This window comes from Oncorhynchus gorbuscha, unplaced genomic scaffold, assembly GCF_021184085.1.
Source record: "Oncorhynchus gorbuscha isolate QuinsamMale2020 ecotype Even-year unplaced genomic scaffold, OgorEven_v1.0 Un_scaffold_1352, whole genome shotgun sequence".
NCBI classification, from domain to species: Eukaryota; Metazoa; Chordata; class Actinopteri; order Salmoniformes; family Salmonidae; genus Oncorhynchus; species Oncorhynchus gorbuscha.
Genome location: NW_025746151.1, coordinates 47,501 through 71,679, shown reverse-complemented (window position 1 = coordinate 71,679; position 24,179 = coordinate 47,501). Strand labels below are relative to the sequence as shown.

At 46.3% G+C, this 24,179-nt stretch overlaps 1 protein-coding gene across 1 annotated transcript in view; it reads left to right on the top strand.

Moving 5' to 3' along the window:
• Positions 1 to 14,230: 14,230 nt before the first annotated feature.
• Positions 14,231 to 24,179, top strand: part of LOC124022346 (huntingtin-like) — a gene marked incomplete at its 3' end in the record, with an annotated part of 42,267 nt that continues 32,318 nt past the window's right edge. Inside the window, exons 1-5 of the mRNA XM_046337269.1 lie at positions 14,231 to 14,676; positions 18,038 to 18,121; positions 21,980 to 22,100; positions 22,637 to 22,696; positions 23,264 to 23,343. Coding sequence (XP_046193225.1) covers positions 14,579 to 14,676; positions 18,038 to 18,121; positions 21,980 to 22,100; positions 22,637 to 22,696; positions 23,264 to 23,343 — 443 coding nt within the window. The remainder of the gene's footprint in view (positions 14,677 to 18,037; positions 18,122 to 21,979; positions 22,101 to 22,636; positions 22,697 to 23,263; positions 23,344 to 24,179) is intronic.

The window sequence follows — 24,179 nt, the reverse complement described above, 5'->3', positions numbered from 1 at the left end:
ACAGTAAAGCAGGATAAAGCAGGTGTCCCAAACTGAACCCAACAGTAAAGTAGGATAAAGGAGGTGTCCCAGGTATAACCCAACAGTAAAGCAGGATAAAGGAGGTGTCCCAGAATGACCCAACAGTAAAGCAGGATAAAGGAGGTGTCCCTAACTGAACCCAACAGTAAAGCAGGATAAAGGTGTCCCTAACTGAACCCAACAGTAAAGCAGGATAAAGGAGGTGTCCCTAACTGAACCCAACAGTAAAGCAGGATAAAGGAGGTGTCCCAGGTAGAACCCAGCAGTAAAGCAGGATAAAGGAGGTGTCCCTAACTGAACCCAACAGTAAAGCAGGATAAAGCAGGTGTCCCTAACTGATCCCAACAGTAAAGCAGGATAAAGGAGGTGTCCCTAACTGAACCCAACAGTAAAGCAGGATAAAGCAGGTGTCCCTAACTGAACCCAACAGTAAAGCAGGATAAAGGAGGTGTCCCAAACTGAACCAAACAGTAAAGCAGGATAAAGGAGGTGTCCCAGGTAGAACCCAGCAGTAAAGCAGGATAAAGGAGGTGTCCCTAACTGAACCCAACAGTAAAGCAGGATAAAGCAGGTGTCCCTAACTGATCCCAACAGTAAAGCAGGATAAAGGAGGTGTCCCTAACTGAACCCAACAGTAAAGCAGGATAAAGGAGGTGTCCCAAACTGAACCCAACAGTAAAGCAGGATAAAGGAGGTGTCCCAGGTATAACCCAACAGTAAAGCAGGATAAAGGAGGTGTCCCAGGTAGACCCAACAGTAAAGCAGGATAAAGGAGGTGTCCCTAACTGAACCCAACAGTAAAGCAGGATAAAGGAGGTGTCCCTAACTGAACCCAACAGTAAAGCAGGATAAAGCAGGTGTCCCTAACTGAACCCAACAGTAAAGCAGGATAAAGGAGGTGTCCCAAACTGAACCCAACAGTAAAGCAGGATAAAGGAGGTGTCCCAGATATAACCCAACAGTAAAGCAGGATAAAGCAGGTGTCCCTAACTGATCCCAACAGTAAAGCAGGATAAAGGAGGTGTCCCTAACTGAACCCAACAGTAAAGCAGGATAAAGCAGGTGTCCCTAACTGAACCCAACAGTAAAGCAGGATAAAGGAGGTGTCCCAAACTGAACCAAACAGTAAAGCAGGATAAAGGAGGTGTCCCAGGTAGAACCCAGCAGTAAAGCAGGATAAAGGAGGTGTCCCTAACTGAACCCAACAGTAAAGCAGGATAAAGCAGGTGTCCCTAACTGATCCCAACAGTAAAGCAGGATAAAGGAGGTGTCCCTAACTGAACCCAACAGTAAAGCAGGATAAAGGAGGTGTCCCAAACTGAACCCAACAGTAAAGCAGGATAAAGGAGGTGTCCCAGGTATAACCCAACAGTAAAGCAGGATAAAGGAGGTGTCCCAGGTAGACCCAACAGTAAAGCAGGATAAAGGAGGTGTCCCTAACTGAACCCAACAGTAAAGCAGGATAAAGGAGGTGTCCCTAACTGAACCCAACAGTAAAGCAGGATAAAGCAGGTGTCCCTAACTGAACCCAACAGTAAAGCAGGATAAAGGAGGTGTCCCAAACTGAACCCAACAGTAAAGCAGGATAAAGGAGGTGTCCCAGATATAACCCAACAGTAAAGCAGGATAAAGGAGGTGTCCCTAACTGAACCCAACAGTAAAGCAGGATAAAGGTGTCCCTAACTGAACCCAACAGTAAAGCAGGATAAAGGTGTCCCTAACTGAACCCAACAGTAAAGCAGGATAAAGGAGGTGTCCCTAACTGAACCCAACAGTAAAGCAGGATAAAGGAGGTGTCCCAGGTAGAACCCAGCAGTAAAGCAGGATAAAGGAGGTGTCCCTAACTGAACCCAACAGTAAAGCAGGATAAAGCAGGTGTCCCTAACTGATCCCAACAGTAAAGCAGGATAAAGGAGGTGTCCCTAACTGAACCCAACAGTAAAGCAGGATAAAGGAGGTGTCCCTAACTGAACCCAACAGTAAAGCAGGATAAAGGTGTCCCTAACTGAACCCAACAGTAAAGCAGGATAAAGGTGTCCCTAACTGAACCCAACAGTAAAGCAGGATAAAGGAGGTGTCCCTAACTGAACCCAACAGTAAAGCAGGATAAAGGAGGTGTCCCAGGTAGAACCCAGCAGTAAAGCAGGATAAAGGAGGTGTCCCAGGTAGACCCAACAGTAAAGCAGGATAAAGGAGGTGTCCCTAACTGAACCCAACAGTAAAGCAGGATAAAGCAGGTGTCCCTAACTGATCCCAACAGTAAAGCAGGATAAAGGAGGTGTCCCTAACTGAACCCAACAGTAAAGCAGGATAAAGGAGGTGTCCCAAACTGAACCCAACAGTAAAGCAGGATAAAGGAGGTGTCCCAGATATAACCCAACAGTAAAGCAGGATAAAGGAGGTGTCCCTAACTGAACCCAACAGTAAAGCAGGATAAAGGAGGTGTCCCAAACTGAACCCAACAGTAAAGCAGGATAAAGGAGGTGTCCCAGGTATAACCCAACAGTAAAGCAGGATAAAGGAGGTGTCCCAGGTAGACCCAACAGTAAAGCAGGATAAAGGAGGTGTCCCTAACTGAACCCAACAGTAAAGCAGGATAAAGGAGGTGTCCCAAACTGAACCCAACAGTAAAGCAGGATAAAGGAGGTGTCCCAGGTATAACCCAACAGTAAAGCAGGATAAAGGAGGTGTCCCAGGTAGACCCAACAGTAAAGCAGGATAAAGGAGGTGTCCCTAACTGAACCCAACAGTAAAGCAGGATAAAGGAGGTGTCCCTAACTGAACCCAACAGTAAAGCAGGATAAAGGAGGTGTCCCAGGTAGAAGCCAGCAGTAAAGGAGGATAAAGGAGGTGTCCCAGATGGAACCCAACAGTAAAGCAGGATAAAGGAGGTGTCCCTAACTGAACCCAACAGTAAAGCAGGATAAAGGTGTCCCTAACTGAACCCAGCAGTAAAGCAGGATAAAGGAGGTGTCCCTAACTGAACCCAACAGTAAAGCAGGATAAAGGTGTCCCTAACTGAACCCAACAGTAAAGCAGGATAAAGGAGGTGTCCCTAACTGAACCCAACAGTAAAGCAGGATAAAGGAGGTGTCCCTAACTGAACCCAACAGTAAAGCAGGATAAAGGAGGTGTCCCTAACTGAACCCAACAGTAAAGCAGGATAAAGGAGGTGTCCCAACTGAACCCAACAGTAAAGCAGGATAAAGGAGGTGTCCCTAACTGAACCCAACAGTAAAGCAGGATAAAGGTGTCCCTAACTGAACCCAACAGTAAAGCAGGATAAAGGAGGTGTCCCTAACTGAACCCAACAGTAAAGCAGGATAAAGGAGGTGTCCCAGGTAGAACCCAACAGTAAAGCAGGATAAAGGAGGTGTCCCTAACTGAACCCAACAGTAAAGCAGGATAAAGGTGTCCCTAACTGAACCCAACAGTAAAGCAGGATAAAGGAGGTGTCCCTAACTGAACCCAACAGTAAAGCAGGATAAAGCAGGTGTCCCTAACTGAACCCAACAGTAAAGCAGGACAAAGGAGGTTTCCCTAACTGAACCCAACAATAAAGCAGGTGTCCCTAACTGAACCCAACAATAAAGCAGGTGTCCCTAACTGAACCCAACAGTAAAGCAGGATAAAGGAGGTGTCCCAAACTGAACCCAACAGTAAAACAGGATAAAGGAGGTGTCCCAGATATAGCCCAACAGTAAAGCAGGATAAAGGAGGTGTCCCTAACTGAACCCAACAGTAAAGCAGGATAAAGGAGGAGTCCCTAACTGAACCCAACAGTAAAGCAGGATAAAGGAGGTGTCCCTAACTGAACCCAACAGTAAAGCAGGATAAAGGAGGTGTCCCTAACTGAACCCAACAGTAAAGCAGGATAAAGGTGTCCCTAACTGAACCCAACAGTAAAGCAGGATAAAGGAGGTGTCCCTAACTGAACCCAACAGTAAAGCAGGATAAAGGAGGTGTCCCAGGTAGAACCCAGCAGTAAAGCCCAGGATAAAGGATAAAGGAGGTGTCCCTAACTGAACCCAACAGTAAAGCAGGATAAAGGAGGTGTCCCTAACTGAACCCAACAGTAAAGCAGGATAAAGGAGGTGTCCCTAACTGAACCCAACAGTAAAGCAGGATAAAGGAGGTGTCCCTAACTGAACCCAACAGTAAAGCAGGATAAAGGAGGTGTCCCTAACTGAACCCAACAGTAAAGCAGGATAAAGGAGGTGTCCCAGGTAGAACCCAACAGTAAAGCAGGATAAAGGAGGTGTCCCTAACTGAACCCAACAGTAAAGCAGGATAAAGGTGTCCCTAACTGAACCCAACAGTAAAGCAGGATAAAGGAGGTGTCCCTAACTGAACCCAACAGTAAAGCAGGATAAAGCAGGTGTCCCTAACTGAACCCAACAGTAAAGCAGGACAAAGGAGGTTTCCCTAACTGAACCCAACAATAAAGCAGGTGTCCCTAACTGAACCCAACAGTAAAGCAGGATAAAGGAGGTGTCCCTAACTGAACCCAACAGTAAAGCAGGATAAAGGAGGTGTCCCAAACTGAACCCAACAGTAAAACAGGATAAAGGAGGTGTCCCAGATATAGCCCAACAGTAAAGCAGGATAAAGGAGGTGTCCCTAACTGAACCCAACAGTAAAGCAGGATAAAGGATGTGTACCTAACTGAACCCAACAGTAAAGCAGGATAAAGGAGGTTTCCCTAACTGAACCCAGCAGTAAAGCAGGATAAAGGAGGTGTCCCTAACTGAACCCAACAGTAAAGCAGGATAAAGGAGGAGTCCCTAACTGAACCCAACAGTAAGCAGGAGGTGTCCCTAACTGATAAAGGAGGTGTCCCTAACTGAACCCAACAGTAAAGCAGGATAAAGGAGGTGTCCCTAACTGAACCCAACAGTAAAGCAGGATAAAGGTGTCCCTAACTGAACCCAACAGTAAAGCAGGATAAAGGAGGTGTCCCAGGTAGAACCCAGCAGTAAAGCAGGATAAAGGAGGTGTCCCTAACTGAACCCAACAGTAAAGCAGGATAAAGCAGGTGTCCCTAACTGAACCCAACAGTAAAGCAGGATAAAGGTGTCCCTAACTGAACCCAACAGTAAAGCAGGATAAAGGAGGTGTCCCTAACTGAACCCAACAGTAAAGCAGGATAAAGGAGGTGTCCCAGGTAGAACCCAGCAGTAAAGCAGGATAAAGGAGGTGTCCCTAACTGAACCCAACAGTAAAGCAGGATAAAGCAGGTGTCCCTAACTGATCCCAACAGTAAAGCAGGATAAAGGAGGTGTCCCTAACTGAACCCAACAGTAAAGCAGGATAAAGCAGGTGTCCCTAACTGAACCCAACAGTAAAGCAGGATAAAGGAGGTGTCCCAAACTGAACCCAACAGTAAAGCAGGATAAAGGAGGTGTCCCAGATATAACCCAACAGTAAAGCAGGATAAAGGAGGTGTCCCTAACTGAACCCAACAGTAAAGCAGGATAAAGGAGGTGTCCCTAACTGAACCCAACAGTAAAGCAGGATAAAGGAGGTGTCCCAAACTGAACCCAACAGTAAAGCAGGATAAAGGAGGTGTCCCAGGTATAACCCAACAGTAAAGCAGGATAAAGGAGGTGTCCCAGGTAGACCCAACAGTAAAGCAGGATAAAGGAGGTGTCCCTAACTCAACCCAACAGTAAAGCAGGATAAAGGAGGTGTCCCAAACTGAACCCAACAGTAAAGCAGGATAAAGGAGGTGTCCCAGGTAGAACCCAGCAGTAAAGCAGGATAAAGGAGGTGTCCCTAACTGAACCCAACAGTAAAGCAGGATAAAGCAGGTGTCCCTAACTGATCCCAACAGTAAAGCAGGATAAAGGAGGTGTCCCTAACTGAACCCAACAGTAAAGCAGGATAAAGCAGGTGTCCCTAACTGAACCCAACAGTAAAGCAGGATAAAGGAGGTGTCCCAAACTGAACCCAACAGTAAAGCAGGATAAAGGAGGTGTCCCAGATATAACCCAACAGTAAAGCGGGATAAAGGAGGTGTCCCTAACTGAACCCAACAGTAAAGCAGGATAAAGGAGGTGTCCCTAACTGAACCCAACAGTAAAGCAGGATAAAGGTGTCCCAACTGAACCCAACAGTAAAGCAGGATAAAGGAGGTGTCCCTAACTGAACCCAACAGTAAAGCAGGATAAAGGAGGTGTCCCAGATATAACCCAACAGTAAAGCAGGATAAAGGAGGTGTCCCTAACAGAACCCAACAGTAAATCAGGATAAAGGAGGTGTCCCTAACTGAACCCAACAGTAAAGCAGGATAAAGGAGATGTCCCAAACTGAACCCAACAGTAAAGCAGGATAAAGGAGGTGTCCCAGGTATAACCCAACAGTAAAGCAGGATAAAGGAGGTGTCCCAGGTAGACCCAACAGTAAAGCAGGATAAAGGAGGTGTCCCTAACTCAACCCAACAGTAAAGCAGGATAAAGGAGGTGTCCCAAACTGAACCCAACAGTAAAGCAGGATAAAGGAGGTGTCCCAGGTAAACCCAGCAGTAAAGCAGGATAAAGGTGTCCCTAACTGAACCCAACAGTAAAGCAGGATAAAGCAGGTGTCCCTAACTGATCCCAACAGTAAAGCAGGATAAAGGAGGTGTCCCTAACTGAACCCAACAGTAAAGCAGGATAAAGCAGGTGTCCCTAACTGAACCCAACAGTAAAGCAGGATAAAGGAGGTGTCCCAAACTGAACCCAACAGTAAAGCAGGATAAAGGAGGTGTCCCAGATATAACCCAACAGTAAAGCGGGATAAAGGAGGTGTCCCTAACTGAACCCAACAGTAAAGCAGGATAAAGGAGGTGTCCCTAACTGAACCCAACAGTAAAGCAGGATAAAGGAGGTGTCCCTAACTGAACCCAACAGTAAAGCAGGATAAAGGTGTCCCTAACTGAACCCAACAGTAAAGCAGGATAAAGGAGGTGTCCCTAACTGAACCCAACAGTAAAGCAGGATAAAGCAGGTGTCCCTAACTGAACCCAACAGTAAAGCAGGACAAAGGAGGTTTCCCTAACTGAACCCAACAATAAAGCAGGTGTCCCTAACTGAACCCAACAGTAAAGCAGGATAAAGGAGGTGTCCCAAACTGAACCCAACAGTAAAACAGGATAAAGGAGGTGTCCCAGATATAGCCCAACAGTAAAGCAGGATAAAGGAGGTGTCCCTAACTGAACCCAACAGTAAAGCAGGATAAAGGAGGAGTCCCTAACTGAACCCAACAGTAAAGCAGGATAAAGGAGGTGTCCCTAACTGAACCCAACAGTAAAGCAGGATAAAGGAGGTGTCCCTAACTGAACCCAACAGTAAAGCAGGATAAAGGTGTCCCTAACTGAACCCAACAGTAAAGCAGGATAAAGGAGGTGTCCCTAACTGAACCCAACAGTAAAGCAGGATAAAGGAGGTGTCCCAGGTAGAACCCAGCAGTAAAGCAGGATAAAGGAGGTGTCCCTAACTGAACCCAACAGTAAAGCAGGATAAAGGAGGTGTCCCTAACTGAACCCAACAGTAAAGCAGGATAAAGGAGGTGTCCCTAACTGAACCCAACAGTAAAGCAGGATAAAGGAGGTGTCCCAGGTAGAACCCAACAGTAAAGCAGGATAAAGGAGGTGTCCCTAACTGAACCCAACAGTAAAGCAGGATAAAGGTGTCCCTAACTGAACCCAACAGTAAAGCAGGATAAAGGAGGTGTCCCTAACTGAACCCAACAGTAAAGCAGGATAAAGCAGGTGTCCCTAACTGAACCCAACAGTAAAGCAGGACAAAGGAGGTTTCCCTAACTGAACCCAACAATAAAGCAGGTGTCCCTAACTGAACCCAACAGTAAAGCAGGATAAAGGAGGTGTCCCAAACTGAACCCAACAGTAAAACAGGATAAAGGAGGTGTCCCAGATATAGCCCAACAGTAAAGCAGGATAAAGGAGGTGTCCCTAACTGAACCCAACAGTAAAGCAGGATAAAGGAGGTGTCCCTAACTGAACCCAGCAGTAAAGCAGGATAAAGGTGTCCCTAACTGAACCCAACAGTAAAGCAGGATAAAGGAGGAGTCCCTAACTGAACCCAACAGTAAAGCAGGATAAAGGAGGTGTCCCTAACTCAACCCAACAGTAAAGCAGGATAAAGGAGGTGTCCCTAACTGAACCCAACAGTAAAGCAGGATAAAGGAGGTGTCCCTAACTGAACCCAACAGTAAAGCAGGATAAAGGAGGTGTCCCTAACTGAACCCAACAGTAAAGCAGGATAAAGGAGGTGTCCCAGGCAGGATAAAGAACCCAGCAGTAAAGCAGGATAAAGGAGGTGTCCCAACTGAACCCAACAGTAAAGCAGGATAAAGCAGGTGTCCCTAACTGAACCCAACAGTAAAGCAGGATAAAGGTGTCCCTAACTGAACCCAACAGTAAAGCAGGATAAAGGAGGTGTCCCTAACTGAACCCAACAGTAAAGCAGGATAAAGGAGGTGTCCCAGGTAGAACCCAGCAGTAAAGCAGGATAAAGGAGGTGTCCCTAACTGAACCCAACAGTAAAGCAGGATAAAGCAGGTGTCCCTAACTGAACCCAACAGTAAAGCAGGATAAAGGAGGTGTCCCTAACTGAACCCAACAGTAAAGCAGGATAAAGCAGGTGTCCCTAACTGAACCCAACAGTAAAGCAGGATAAAGGAGGTGTCCCAAACTGAACCCAACAGTAAAGCAGGATAAAGGAGGTGTCCCAGATATAACCCAACAGTAAAGCAGGATAAAGGAGGTGTCCCTAACTGAACCCAACAGTAAAGCAGGATAAAGGAGGATAAAGTGTCCCTAACTGAACCCAACAGTAAAGCAGGATGTCCCTAACTGAACCCAACAGTAAAGCAGGATAAAGGAGGTGTCCCAAACTGAACCCAACAGTAAAGCAGGATAAAGGAGGTGTCCCAGGTACTAACCCAACAGTAAAGCAGGATAAAGGAGGTGTCCCAACTGAACCCAGACCCAACAGTAAAGCAGGATAAAGGAGTTGTCCCTAACTGAACCCAACAGTAAAGCAGGATAAAGGAGGTGTCCCAGATATAACCCCAACAAAAGCAGGATAAAGGAGGTGTCCCTAACTGATAAAGGATAAAGGAGGTGTCCCTAACTGAACCCAACAGTAAAGCAGGATAAAGGAGGTGTCCCTAACTGAACCCAACAGTAAAGCAGGATAAAGGAGGTGTCCCTAACTGAACCCAACAGTAAAGGATAAAGCAGGTGTCCCTAACTGATAAAGTAAAGCAGGATAAAGTCCCAACTGAACCCAACAGTAAAGCAGGATAAAGGAGGTGTCCCTAACTGAACCCAACAGTAAAGCAGGATAAAGCAGGTGTCCCTAACTGAACCCAACAGTAAAGCAGGACAAAGGAGGTTTCCCTAACTGAACCCAACAATAAAGCAGCAGTGGAGGTCCCTAACTGAACCCAACAGTCCCTAACTGAACCCAACAGTAAAGCAGGATAAAGGAGGTGTCCCAAACTGAACCCAACAGTAAAACAGGATAAAGGAGGTGTCCCAGATATAGCCCAACAGTAAAGCAGGATAAAGGAGGTGTCCCTAACTGAACCCAACAGTAAAGCAGGATAAAGGAGGTGTCCCTAACTGAACCCAACAGTAAAGCAGGATAAAGGAGGTGTCCCTAACTGAACCCAACAGTAAAGCAGGATAAAGGAGGTGTCCCAGGTAGAACCCAGCAGTAAAGCAGGATAAAGGAGGTGTCCCTAACTGAACCCAACAGTAAAGCAGGATAAAGCAGGTGTCCCTAACTGAACCCAACAGTAAAGCAGGATAAAGGTGTCCCTAACTGAACCCAACAGTAAAGCAGGATAAAGGAGGTGTCCCTAACTGAACCCAACAGTAAAGCAGGATAAAGGAGGTGTCCCAGGTAGAACCCAGCAGTAAAGCAGGATAAAGGAGGTGTCCCTAACTGAACCCAACAGTAAAGCAGGATAAAGCAGGTGTCCCTAACTGATCCCAACAGTAAAGCAGGATAAAGGAGGTGTCCCTAACTGAACCCAACAGTAAAGCAGGATAAAGCAGGTGTCCCTAACTGAACCCAACAGTAAAGCAGGATAAAGGAGGTGTCCCAAACTGAACCCAACAGTAAAGCAGGATAAAGGAGGTGTCCCAGATATAACCCAACAGTAAAGCAGGATAAAGGAGGTGTCCCTAACTGAACCCAACAGTAAAGCAGGATAAAGGAGGTGTCCCTAACTGAACCCAACAGTAAAGCAGGATAAAGGAGGTGTCCCAAACTGAACCCAACAGTAAAGCAGGATAAAGGAGGTGTCCCAGGTATAACCCAACAGTAAAGCAGGATAAAGGAGGTGTCCCAGGTAGACCCAACAGTAAAGCAGGATAAAGGAGGTGTCCCTAACTCAACCCAACAGTAAAGCAGGATAAAGGAGGTGTCCCAAACTGAACCCAACAGTAAAGCAGGATAAAGGAGGTGTCCCAGGTAGAACCCAGCAGTAAAGCAGGATAAAGGTGTCCCTAACTGAACCCAACAGTAAAGCAGGATAAAGCAGGTGTCCCTAACTGAACCCAACAGTAAAGCAGGATAAAGGAGGTGTCCCTAACTGAACCCAACAGTAAAGCAGGATAAAGCAGGTGTCCCTAACTGAACCCAACAGTAAAGCAGGATAAAGGAGGTGTCCCAAACTGAACCCAACAGTAAAGCAGGATAAAGGAGGTGTCCCAGATATAACCCAACAGTAAAGCAGGATAAAGGAGGTGTCCCTAACTGAACCCAACAGTAAAGCAGGATAAAGGAGGTGTCCCTAACTGAACCCAACAGTAAAGCAGGATAAAGGAGGTGTCCCTAACTGAACCCAACAGTAAAGCAGGATAAAGAAAGCAGGATAAAACAGTAAAGCAGGATAAAGGTGTCCCTAACTGAACCCAACAGTAAAGCAGGATAAAGGTGTCCCTAACTGAACCCAACAGTAAAGCAGGATAAAGGAGGTGTCCCTAACTGAACCCAACAGTAAAGCAGGATAAAGGAGGTGTCCCAGGTAGAACCCAGCAGTAAAGCAGGATAAAGGAGGTGTCCCTAACTGAACCCAACAGTAAAGCAGGATAAAGATAAAGCAGGTGTCCCTAACTGATCCCAACAGTAAAGCAGGATAAAGGAGGTGTCCCAAACTGAACCCAACAGTAAAGCATGATAAAGGAGGTGTCCCAGATATAACCCAACAGTAAAGCAGGATAAAGGAGGTGTCCCTAACTGAACCCAACAGTAAAGCAGGATAAAGGAGGTGTCCCTAACTGAACCCAACAGTAAAGCAGGATAAAGGAGGTGTCCCAAACTGAACCCAACAGTAAAGCAGGATAAAGGAGGTGTCCCAAATAACCCAACAGTAAAGCAGGATAAAGGAGGTGTCCCAGGTAGACCCAACAGTAAAGCAGGATAAAGGAGGTGTCCCTAACTGAACCCAACAGTAAAGCAGGATAAAGGAGGTGTCCCTAACTGAACCCAACAGTAAAGGGATAAAGGAGGTGTCCCAAACTGAACCCAACAGTAAAGCAGGATAAAGGAGGTGTCCCAGGTAGTAACCCAACAGTAAAGCAGGATAAAGGAGGTGTCCCAGGTAGACCCAACAGTAAAGCAGGATAAAGGAGGTGTCCCTAACTGAACCCAACAGTAAAGCAGGATAAAGGAGGTGTCCCAAACTGAACCCAACAGTAAAGCAGGATAAAGGATAAAGGTCCCTAACTGAACCCAACAGTAAAGCAGGATAAAGGAGGTGTCCCTAACTGAACCCAACAGTAAAGCAGGATAAAGGAGGTGTCCCAACTGGTACCCAACCAGTAAAGCAGTAAAGCAGGATAAAGGAGGTGTCCCAGATGGAACCCAACAGTAAAGCACGATAAAGGAGGTGTCCCTAACTGAACCCAACAGTAAAGCAGGATAAAGGTGTCCCTAACTGAACCCAACAGTAAAGCAGGATAAAGGAGGTGTGCCTAACTGAACCCAACAGTAAAGCAGGATAAAGGAGGTGTCCCAAACTGAACCCAACAGTAAAGGAGGTGTCCCAAACTGAACCCAACAGTAAAGCAGGATAAAGGAGGTGTGTCCCAAGCAGGATAAAGGAGGTGTGCCTAACTGAACCCAACAGTAAAGCAGGATAAAGGAGGTGTCCCAGGTAGAACCCAACAGTAAAGCAGGATAAAGGAGGTGTCCCTAACTGAACCCAACAGTAAAGCAGGATAAAGGAGGTGTCCTAACTGAACCCAACAGTAAAGCAGGATAAAGCAGGTGTCCCAGGTAGACCCAACAGTAAAGCAGGATAAAGGAGGTGTCCCTAACTGAACCCAACAGTAAAGCAGGATAAAGCAGGTGTCCCTAACTGAACCCAACAGTAAAGCAGGATAAAGGAGGTGTCCCTAACTGAACCCAACAGTAAAGCAGGATAAAGCAGGTGTCCCTAACTGAACCCAACAGTAAAGCAGGATAAAGGAGGTGTCCCTAACTGAACCCAACAGTAAAGCAGGATAAAGGAGGTGTCCCTAACTGAACCCAACAGTACAGCAGGATAAAGGTGTCCCTAACTGAACCCAACAGTAAAGCAGGATAAAGGAGTTGTCCCAGGTATAACCCAGCAGTAAAGCAGGATAAAGGAGGTGTCCCTAACTGAACCCAACAGTAAAGCAGGATAAAGGAGGTGTCCCTAACTGAACCCAACAGTAAAGCAGGATAAAGGAGGTGTCCCAGGTATAACCCAGCAGTAAAGCAGGATAAAGCAGGTGTCCCTAACTGAACCCAACAGTAAAGCAGGATAAAGGAGGTGTCCCTAACTGAACCCAACAGTAAAGCAGGATAAAGGAGGTGTCCCTAACTGAACCCAACAGTAAAGCAGGATAAAGGAGGTGTCCCTAACTGAACCCAACAGTAAAGCAGGATAAAGGAGGTGTCCCTAACTGAACCCAACAGTAAAGCAGGATAAAGGAGGTGTCCCAGGTATAACCCAACAGTAAAGCAGGATAAAGGAGGTGTCCCTAACTGAACCCAACCGTACAGAAGGATAAAGGAGGTGTCCCTAACTGAACCCAACCGTACAGAAGGATAAAGGAGGTGTCCCTAACTGAACCCAACAGTAAAGCAGGATAAAGGAGGTGTCCCTAACTGAACCCAACCGTACAGAAGGATAAAGGAGGTGTCCCTAACTGAACACAACAGTAAAGCAGGATAAAGGAGGTGTCCCAGGTGGAACCCAACAGTAAGGCAGGATAAAGCCTTAACCCCTCCATACTGTAGTGTACTACTTTTGAGTGCTATGGATCCTCGTCCAAAGTGGTGCACTACACAGGGAATAGACTGCCATTTGGGACAGATAGAAAGCACATATACAGGTATAGTCTACATGTCAGGTAGTGATTGAGTGTTTCCTACAGGTACTACATTTCTGGGTGTGTGAGACAGTCATTGGAAGAAAACACATTTATTTAATTTTGATTGGTACGTTTTTCTATTCTACCTGTTTTATTGAAATGTTGATATCACCCTAATAAGTGTGCGTGCTGAAATACACTGCAATGTGACTGCAGGGGCTAATGTTTTCAATACGCACTACCTCATCCACATCTCCCCAGAGCAGACACACGCCCTAATCACATGATGATTCTGCCAAGATCGCTCACTTGGAAGGAAACGTCCGTTTCTTTCCCCCCGACTCAACAGTCGGGATTACCGTTGAAAGGCATAGAATGTGAACGGTGCATATGATATACCGTTCTGATATCACGGAATATCGCCTCGTCGTGCAGGATTTCAGCACTCGTGACGCTCAACAACAACAAAAAAAGCCGTACCCAATCCACCCAATCACCCAATCACTGCTGACAACGGCCCTAGCCTCGTCCTTATTGGTGCCTCCACCCAATCACGACGGCCCGAGCCTCGTCCTTATTGGTGCCTCCACCCAATCACAACTGAAGACGGCCCGAGCCTCGTCCTTATTGGTGCCTCCACCCAATCACAACTGACGACGGCCCGAGCCGCGTCCTTATTGGTGCCTCCACCCAATCACAACTGACGACGGCCCGAGCCTCGTCCTTATTGGTGCCTCCACCCAATCACAACTGACGACGGCCCGAGCCTCGTCCTAATTGGTGCTCGCGCTTCCTCTGATTGGCTACCGGTGCAGCGTTGGCCCAACCCTTCCCCACCAACTGTCACAGGAGCTCCCACTTCCTTGTGATTCTGTCCGGGCGCATCGAAGATGGCTTTGAGTGTGGATGGTAGTGGCGACATCAACCAGCGTCCTAATTCATTCACCGAGGCTATTGTAAAGAAATAAAGGATTATCTTGCGTCGATAAGTGAAGTCGGAGAGGCGGCAGAAAAAGTAGTCGCGAGTAGCGTTCATACGCTCGTCGTACTACGGACGGTTCGCTTCCCGGTGCGTGTTTTTTTTTTTTTTTTTGCTCTCCCCCCTGGTTGATTCCGATAGCTAACTAACTGACACTTAAACGACAAATTGTGTAAATATTATCCACAGCTAAGCTAACCTAACCACTGCTGGTTAAAAAAATGGCCACCATGGATAAATTAATGAAGGCCTTTGAATCTCTCAAGTCTTTCCAACAACAACAGGGACCGCCGACGGCCGAGGAGACGGCTCAAAAACAGTACGTCCGTGTTTGTTTATTACGGTCATTGTGTGTTGAGACACTGCTAGCGATGAGTTAAGCTTATACGTGACACATACACGGTAGTTGGCTGGTTAGCTAGCGATGCTAACCTTATAGCTAGCTAGCGATGCTAACCTTATAGCTAGCTAGCGATGCTAACCTTATAGCTAGCTAGCGATGCTAACCTTATAGCTAGCTAGCGATGCTAACCTTATAGCTAGCTAGCGATGCTAACCTTATAGCTAGCTAGTTAGCGATGTTTACCTTATAGCTAGCCTTATAGCTAGCTAGTTAGCGATGCTAACCTTATAGCTAACTAGCTAGCGATGCTAACCTTATAGCTAGCTAGCGATGCTAACCTTATAGCTAGCTAGTTAGCGATGCTAACCTTATAGCTAGCTAGTTAGCGATGCTAACCTTATAGCTAGCTAGTTAGCGATGCTAACCTTATAGCTAGCTAGCTGTCACCGTCCAGTCCAGGCGACCCTGTCACAACACACACAGCAACACACAGTCTTACACCCCACGTCTATTTGATAGCTGGAGCTTGTAAACAAATGCCAAGGTGGACTAAATATTACGTTATGATTTCACTAAAGTAAAGTCTTGGTAAAAATAAATAAAAATCAAGTTTAATTTCTCTTCTCTCATATACATTGTGCAGATTGACTGATTTTAGTTTCCACCCCCACAATCATTCGTTGCTTGTTGTCTAATATACATTATATTATTATAATTATATGTATAATTGATTTCAATACCTTCTGTAGCTCAGTTGGTAGAGCATGACGCTTGTAACGCCAGGGTAGTGGGTTCGATTCCCGGGACCACCCATACGTAGAATGTATGCACACATGACTGTAAGTCGCTTTGGATAAAGCGTCTGCTAAATGGCATATATTTCTTTAATCAAAGCAACATAATGACATTTGTGTTTGTCACATGCTTGGTAAACAACAGGTGTAGACTAACAGTGACATGCTTACTGACAGGACCTTCCCCAACAATGCAGAGAGAGAGAGAACATAGAGAAATACTAACAGGAGGAAATACAGAGCCTTGAGAAAGTATTCACACCCCTTGACTTTTCCACGTTTTGTTGTGTTACAAAGTGGGATGAAAACCGTATTCAATTAGATTTTTTTTTTTAGACAACAATCCACACAAAGTATTCTAATGTCAAAGTGGAAGACAATTTGAACTTTTTCTGTGAAAAATAAATGAAAGACCCCTGAGATGTTTGAATCACATTTTGGCAGCCATTATAGTTGTGAGTCTCTAAGAGATTTACACACCTGGATTGTACAATATGTGAACATTATTGTTAAAAAATGTATTCCCGCTTTGTGAAGTTGGTTGTTGATCATTGCTAGACAGCCATTTTCAAGTCTTGACATAGATTTTGAAGCTGATTTTAAGTCAACTGTTAGTAGGCCACTCAGGAACATTCAATGTCTTCTTGGTAAGAAACTCCAGTGTATATTTGGCCTTGTTGTAGGTTATTGTCCTGCTGAAAGCAAACTGAATCAGGTTTTCCTTGAGGATTCTTGCCTGTGCTTCGCTCTATTCCATTAATTTTTATCCTAAAAGAAACTCTCTAGTTCTTGCCATTGACAAGCATACCCATAACATGAGTCTGCCACCACCATGCTTGAAAATATGAAGAGTGGTACTCAGAGACGTGTTGGATTTGCCCCAAACATAATGCATTGTATTCAGGACATAAATGTAATTGCTTTGCCACATTTTTCCAGTTTTACTTTAGTGCCCATGTTGCAAACAGGATGCATTATTTGGAATATTTTTTTATTCTGTACAAGCTTCTTTTCCCTCTGTCACTTAGGTTAGTATTGTGGAGTAACTACATTGTTGTTGATCCATCCTCAGTTTTCTATCACAGCCATTAAACTCTGTATCTATTTTACAGTCCCCATTGGCCTCATGGTGAAATCCCTGAGCGGTTTCCTTCCTCTCCGGCAACTGAGTTAGTAGTGACTGACTGTAGTGACTGTATCTTTGTAGTGACTTGGTGTATAGATACACCATCCAAAGGGTAATGAATATCTTCACCATGTTCAAAGTGATATTTTCTACCAATAGGCGCCTTCTTTTTGAATATCCTCTGAGCACTGGAAAACCTCCCTGGAAAACCTCCCTGGAAAACCTCCCTGGTCTTTGTAGTTGAAACTGCGTTTGAAATTCACTGCTCGACTGATGGACCTTACAGATAATTGTATGTGTTGGGGTACAGAGACGAGGTAGTCATGCAAAAATCATGTTAGACACTATTATTGTAGACAGAGTGAGTCCTTACAACTTGTTATGTGACTTGTTAAGCACAATTTTACTCCTGAACTGATTTAGGCTTGTCAGAACAAAAGGGTGGGAATACTTATTGACTCAAGACATTTCAGCTTTCAATTTGAATTCATTTGTAAAAATAAAAAGTCTTAAAACATAATTCCACTTTGACATGATGGATTATTGTGTGTGTAGGACAGTGACACAATCAAATCGCAGTTGAATCCGTTTTAAATTCAGGCTGTAACAACGAAAGGTGGATGAAAAGTCAAGGGGTGTGAATTATTTCTGAAAGCTCTGTACATATACAGGTAGAGATAAAGTGACCAGGCTACAGGGTAGATAATCAACAGTAGCAGCCAGGTATGTGATGAGTCAGTACATATACAGGTAGAGATAAAGTGACCAGGCTACAGGGTAGATAATCAACAGTAGCAGCCAGGTATGTGATGAGTCAGTACATATACAGGTAGAGATAAAGTGACCAGGCTACAGGGTAGATAATCAACAGTAGCAGCCAGGTATGTGATGAGTCAGTACATATACAGGCAGAGATAAAGTGACCAGGCTACAGGGTAGATAATCAACAGTAGCAGCCAGGTATGTGATGAGTCCGTACATATACAGGCAGAGATAAAGTGACCAGGCTACAGGGGAGATAATCAACAGTAGCAGTAGCGTATGTGATGAGTCGATGCAGATAGTCCGGCTAGCTGTTAGTTAACAATTTAATGAACCATTTAACAGTGTCAATGTAGGTTGTACAGGCATGTACAGTGACCTTGTAATCAGTCTTACCTTTAGCAATAGACTGGCATCACACACACACACACATTCTCCATTGTTGTTCCACTTCGTTAGGCAAGGTAATGCGACCAGTCTTCTTTTTTCTTGCATGTGCTCTTAATTAACCCTTTGTTACCTGATTTCTCTCTCTCTCTCACACACACACACACACACACACACACACACACACACACACACACACACACACACACACACACACACACACACACACTGTTGCTCTTTCTCTCCCCCTCTCCCTCTCTCTCTGTAGGAAGAAAGAGCTGGCCACCACCAAAAAGGACAGAGTGGCCCACTGCATGACCATATGTGAGAACATCATAGCCCAGTCTCTGAGGTAAGCCTGCCCGCCACCACTGATCTGGGATCAGCGTTACCCACGGCCAATGCCATTATGAACCCATAGGGACTTCATTCATAAAATCACACACACACACACACACACACACACACTTGGATGTTCCAGATTAGCTCCACTGTTATTGGTAATCAGACTTGGTAATCCTGGTCAGATGAGGTTTACAGATAATTATATATACATCCCAAATGGGACCCTTTCCCACTACTTTCATAGGGCTCTGGTCTAAAGTAGTGCACTATATAGGGAATAGGGTCCCATAGGGCTCTGGTCTAAAGTAGTGTACTATGTAGGGAATTGGGTTCTATAGGGCTCTGGTCTAAAGTAGTGCACTATATAGGGAATAGGGTCCCATAGGGCTCTGGTCTAAAGTAGTGTACTATGTAGGGAATAGTGTTCTATAGGGCTCTGGTCTAAAGTAGTGCACTATATAGGGAATAGGGTACAATAGGGTTCTGGTCTAAAGTAGTGCACTATATAGGGAATAGAGTGCCATAGGGCTCTGGTCTAAAGTAGTGTACTATATAGGGAATAGGGTGCCATAGAGCTCTGGTCTAAAGTAGTGTACTATGTAGGGAATAGGGTTCCATAGAGCTCTGGTTTAAAGTAGTGCACTATATAGGGAATAGGGTGCCATATTAGGCTATTAGTTGAGGGACAACCAATGTAATTTGCTAATTTATTTTTAAATCAAATGTGCTGTTGTTGATGGTTATATGTTGATCGGGGATACAGTATATTTATATGTTGATCAGGGATACAGTATATTTATATGTTGATCAGGGATACAGTATATTTATATGTTGATCAGGGATACAGTATATTTATATGTTGATCAGGGATACAGTATATTTATATGTTGATCAGGGATACAGTATATTTATATGTTGATCGGGGATACAGTATATTTATATGTTGATCAGGGATACAGTATATTTATATGTTGATCAGGGATACAGTATATTTATATGTTGATCAGGGATACAGTATATTTATATGTTGATCAGGGATACAGTATATTTATATGTTGATCAGGGATACAGTATATTTATATGTTGATCGGGATACAGTATATTTATATGTTGATCAGGGATACAGTATATTTATATGTTGATCAGGGATACAGTATATTTATATGTTGATCAGGGATACAGTATATTTATATGTTGATCAGGGATACAGTATATTTATATGTTGATCGGGGATACAGTATATTTATATGTTGATCAGGGATACAGTATATTTATGGCTATGTTGATCAGAGACATTACACATCAAAGGGTGTGTGAGAGGGGGGTTATCAGAATGAGGAGTGTGTGGGGGTGGGGTCAGAATGAGGTGTGTGAGGGGAGGGGGGGGTTGTTATCAGAATGAGGTGTGTGTGTGTGGAGGGGGGTATCAGAATGAGGTGTGTGTGGAGGGGGTATCAGAATGAGGTGTGTGTGGAGGGGGGTATCAGAATGAGGGTATCAGAATGAGGTGTGTGTGGAGGGGGTATCAGAATGAGGGTATCAGAATGAGGTGTGTGTGGAGGGGGGTATCAGAATGAGGTGTGTGTGTGGAGGGGGTATCAGAATGAGGTGTGTGTGTGGGGGGTATCAGAATGAGGTGTGTGTGTGGGGGGGTATCAGAATGAGGTGTGTGTGTGGAGGGGGGTATCAGAATGAGGTGTGTGTGGAGGAGGGGGGGGGTGGTATCAGAATGGGGGGGGGGGGGTATCAGAATGAGGTGGGTGAGGGGGTATCAGAATGAGGTGGGTGAGGGGGGTATCAGAATGAGGTGTGTGAGGGGGGGTGTATCAGAATGAGGTGTGTGAGGGGGGGTATCAGAATGAGGTGTGTGAGGGGGGGGGTATCAGAATGAGGTGTGTGAGGGGGGGTATCAGAATGAGGTGTGTGAGGGGGGGTGTATCAGAATGAGGTGTGTGTGGAGGGGTGTATCAGAATGAGGTGTGTGTGGAGGGGGGTATCAGAATGAGGTGTCTGTGGAGGGGGTATCAGAATGAGGTGTGTGTGGAGGGGGGTATCAGAACGAGGTGTGTGGGGGGGGTGTATCAGAATGAGGTGTGTGAGGGGGGGTATATCAGAATGAGGTGTGTGAGGGGGTATCAGAATGAGGGTATCAGAATGAGGTGTGTGTGGAGGGGGGTATCAGAATGAGGTGTGTGTGTGGAGGGGGGTATCAGAATGAGGTGTGTGTGTGGGGGGGTATCAGAATGAGGTGTGTGTGTGGAGGGGGGTATCAGAATGAGGTGTGTGTGGAGGGGGGTGTATCAGAATGAGGTGTGTGGGGGGGGGGGTGTATCAGAATGAGGTGTGTGAGGGGGGTATATCAGAATGAGGTGTGTGAGGGGGGGTATATCAGAATGAGGTGGGTGAGGGGGGTATCAGAATGAGGTGGGTGAGGGGGGTATCAGAATGAGGTGTGTGAGGGGGGTATCAGAATGAGGTGTGTGAGGGGGGTGTATCAGAATGAGGTGTGTGAGGGGGGGGGGTATCAGAATGAGGTGTGTGAGGGGGGGTGTATCAGAATGAGGTGTGTGAGGGGGGGTGTATCAGAACGAGGTGTGTGAGGGGGGTGTATCAGAACGAGGTGTGTGAGGGGGGGGTATCAGAATGAGGTGTGTGAGGGGGGGTGTATCAGAATGAGGTGTGTGAGGGGGGGGGGGTATCAGAACGAGGTGTGTGAGGGGGGGGGGTGTGTATCAGAATGAGGTGTGTGGGGGGGGGGGGGGGTATCAGAACGAGGTGTGTGAGGGGGGGGGTGTGTATCAGAATGAGGTGTGTGGGGGGAGGGGGTATCAGAACGACGTGTGTGAGGGGGGGTATCAGAACGAGGTGTGTGAGGGGGGTGGGGGGTATCAGAACGAGGTGTGTGAGGGGGGGGTATCAGAACGAGGTGTGTGAGGGGGGGGGGTATCAGAATGAGGTGTGTGGGGGGAGGGTATCAGAACGAGGTGTGTGAGGGGGGTATCAGAACGAGGTGTGTGAGGGGGGTATCAGAACGAGGTGTGTGAGGGGGGTATCAGAACGAGGTGTGTGAGGGGGGTATCAGAACGAGGTGTGTGAGGGGGGTATCAGAATGAGGTGTGTGAGGGGGGGGTGTATCAGAATGAGGTGTGTGAGGGGGTGTCAGAATGAGGTGTGTGAGGGGGGGGGTATCAGAATGAGGTGTGAGGGGAGGGGGTATCAGAACGAGGTGTGTGAGGGGGGGGGGTGTATCAGAATGAGGTGTGTGGGGGGGGTATCAGAACGAGGTGTGTGAGGGGGGGTGTGTATCAGAATGAGGTGTGTGGGGGAGGGGGTATCAGAACGAGGTGTGTGAGGGGGGTATCAGAACGAGGTGTGTGAGGGGGGGTGGGGGGTATCAGAACGAGGTGTGTGAGGGGGGGTGTATCAGAACGAGGTGTGTGAGGGGGTATCAGAATGAGGTGTGTGGGGGAGGGTATCAGAACGAGGTGTGTGAGGGGGGTATCAGAACGAGGTGTGTGAGGGGGTATCAGAACGAGGTGTGTGAGGGGGGGTATCAGAACGAGGTGTGTGAGGGGGGTATCAGAACGAGGTGTGTGAGGGGGGGGGTATCAGAATGAGGTGTGTGAGGGGGGGGTGTATCAGAATGAGGTGTGTGAGGGGGGGTGTCAGAATGAGGTGTGTGAGGGGGGGGGGGGTATCAGAATGAGGTGTGAGGGGAGGGGGTATCAGAACGAGGTGTGTGAGGGGGGTGTATCAGAATGAGGTGTGTGAGGGGGGTATCAGAATGAGGTGGGTGAGGGGGGTATCAGAATGAGGTGTGTGTTTAATGACAGTTCCTCTCTTGTCTCTATGGCTGTGGGATTAGAACGTCTCCGGAGTTCCAGAAGCTTCTGGGCATCGCCATGGAGATGTTCTTGCTGTGCAGCGACGACAGAGAGTCGGACGTCAGGATGGTGGCAGACGAGTGCCTGAACAAAATCATCAAAGTGAGTGAGGACCCCATCTTCTGCTGTCCTCAGAACTATATGTTATGTCTCTCTTTCTCTATCTAGTTCTCTCTAGTTCTCTCTAACTAGTTCTCTATCTAGTTCTCTCTAGTTCTCTCTATCTAGTTCTTTCTCTCGTTCTCTCTATCTAGTTCTTTCTCTCGTTCTCTCTATCTAGTTCTTTCTCTCGTTCTCTCTATCTAGTTCTTTCTCTCGTTCTCTCTATCCAGTTCTCTCTTTCTCTCTATCCAGTTCTCTCTTTCTCTCTATCCAGTTCTCTCTTTCTCTCTATCCAGTTCTCTCTTTCTCTCTATCCAGTTCTCTCTTTCTCTCTATCCAGTTCTCTCTCTTTCTCTCTATCTAGTTCTCTCTCTTTCTCTCTATCTAGTTCTTTCTCTCGTTCTCTATCTAGTTCTCTCTATCTAGTTCTCTCTATCTAGTTCTCTCTATCTAGTTCTCTCTATCTAGTTCTCTCTTTCTCTCTATCTAGTTCTGTCTGGTTGTAGTTTTTACGTCTCTCTGTCTCTCTCTATCAGGCGCTGATGGACTCCAACCTGCCCAGACTGCAGCTGGAGCTCTACAAAGAAATTAAAAAGGTTTGTAGATAAAGTTGTTGTTGTTATGGAGTCCTGTTGTTATGGAGTCCTGTTGTTATGGAGTCCTGTTGTTATGGAGTCCTGTTGTTATGGAGTCCTGTTGTTATGGAGTCCTGTCGTTATGGAGTCCTGTCGTTATGGAGTCCTCTGTGGTTATGGAGTCCTCTGTGGTTATGGAGTCCTCTGTGGTTATGGAGTCCTCTGTGGTTATGGAGTCCTCTGTGGTTATGGAGTCCTCTGTGGTTATGGAGTCCTCTGTGGTTATGGAGTCCTCTGTGGTTATGGAGTCCTCTGTGGTTATGGAGTCCTCTGTGGTTATGGAGTCCTCTGTGGTTATGGAGTCCTCTGTGGTTATGGAGTCCTGTTCACTGATCCTCAATGGATCGATGTGGTAACTGATGATGATGAAGAGTAAGACGAATATTATGACAAATGTTAATTGTGATTGACTGTGGTGGTTTTGGTTATGATGACGAGGGAAAATATCAGGATGGTAATGTTTATGTTGATGATGATGATGGACATGTTGATGAAGATGATGACGATAAAGGTGTGTGTGTGTGTTAGAACGGTGCCTCTCGGAGCCTGAGGGCTGCTCTCTGGAGATTCGCTGAGCTAGCACACCTCGTCAGACCACAGAAATGCAGGTAGGACACACACACACACACACACACACACACACACCACACACACACACACACACACACACCTGAGTAGACGCAGTCAGCATTTTTGTCCTGTGGGGTAATACTATGAGGTGTTGGGTCCTGTGGGGTAATACTATGAGGTGGGGTAATACTATGAGGTGGGGTAATACTATGAGGTGGGGTAATACTATGAGGTGGGGTAATACTATGAGGTGGGGTAATACTATGAGGTGTTGGGTCCTGTGGGGTAATACTATGAGGTGGGGTAATACTATGAGGTGTTGGGTCCTGTGGGGTAATACTATGAGGTGGGGTAATACTATGAGGTGTTGGTCCTGTGGGGTAATACTATGAGGTGGGGTAATACTATGAGGTGTTGGTCCTGTGGGGTAATACTATGAGGTGGGGTAATACTATGAGGTGTTGGTCCTGTGGGGTAATACTATGAGGTGGGGTAATACTATGAGGTGTTGGGTCCCGTGGGGTAATACTATGTACCCGGTCTGCTGAGGACTGGCTCAGGATCTGTTGTTATGTACCTGGTCTCCTGAGGACTGGCTCAGGATCTGTTGTTATTTACCCGGTCTGCTGAGGACTGGCTCAGGATCTGTTGTTATTTACCCGGTCTCCTGAGGACTGACTCAGGATCTGTTGTTATGTACCCGGTCTGCTGAGGACTGGCTCAGGATCTGTTGTTATTTACCCGGTCTGCTGAGGACTGGCTCAGGATCTGTTGTTATTTACCCGGTCTCCTGAGGACTGACTCAGGATCTGTTGTTATTTACCCGGTCTGCTGAGGACTGGCTCAGGATCTGTTGTTATGTACCCGGTCTGCT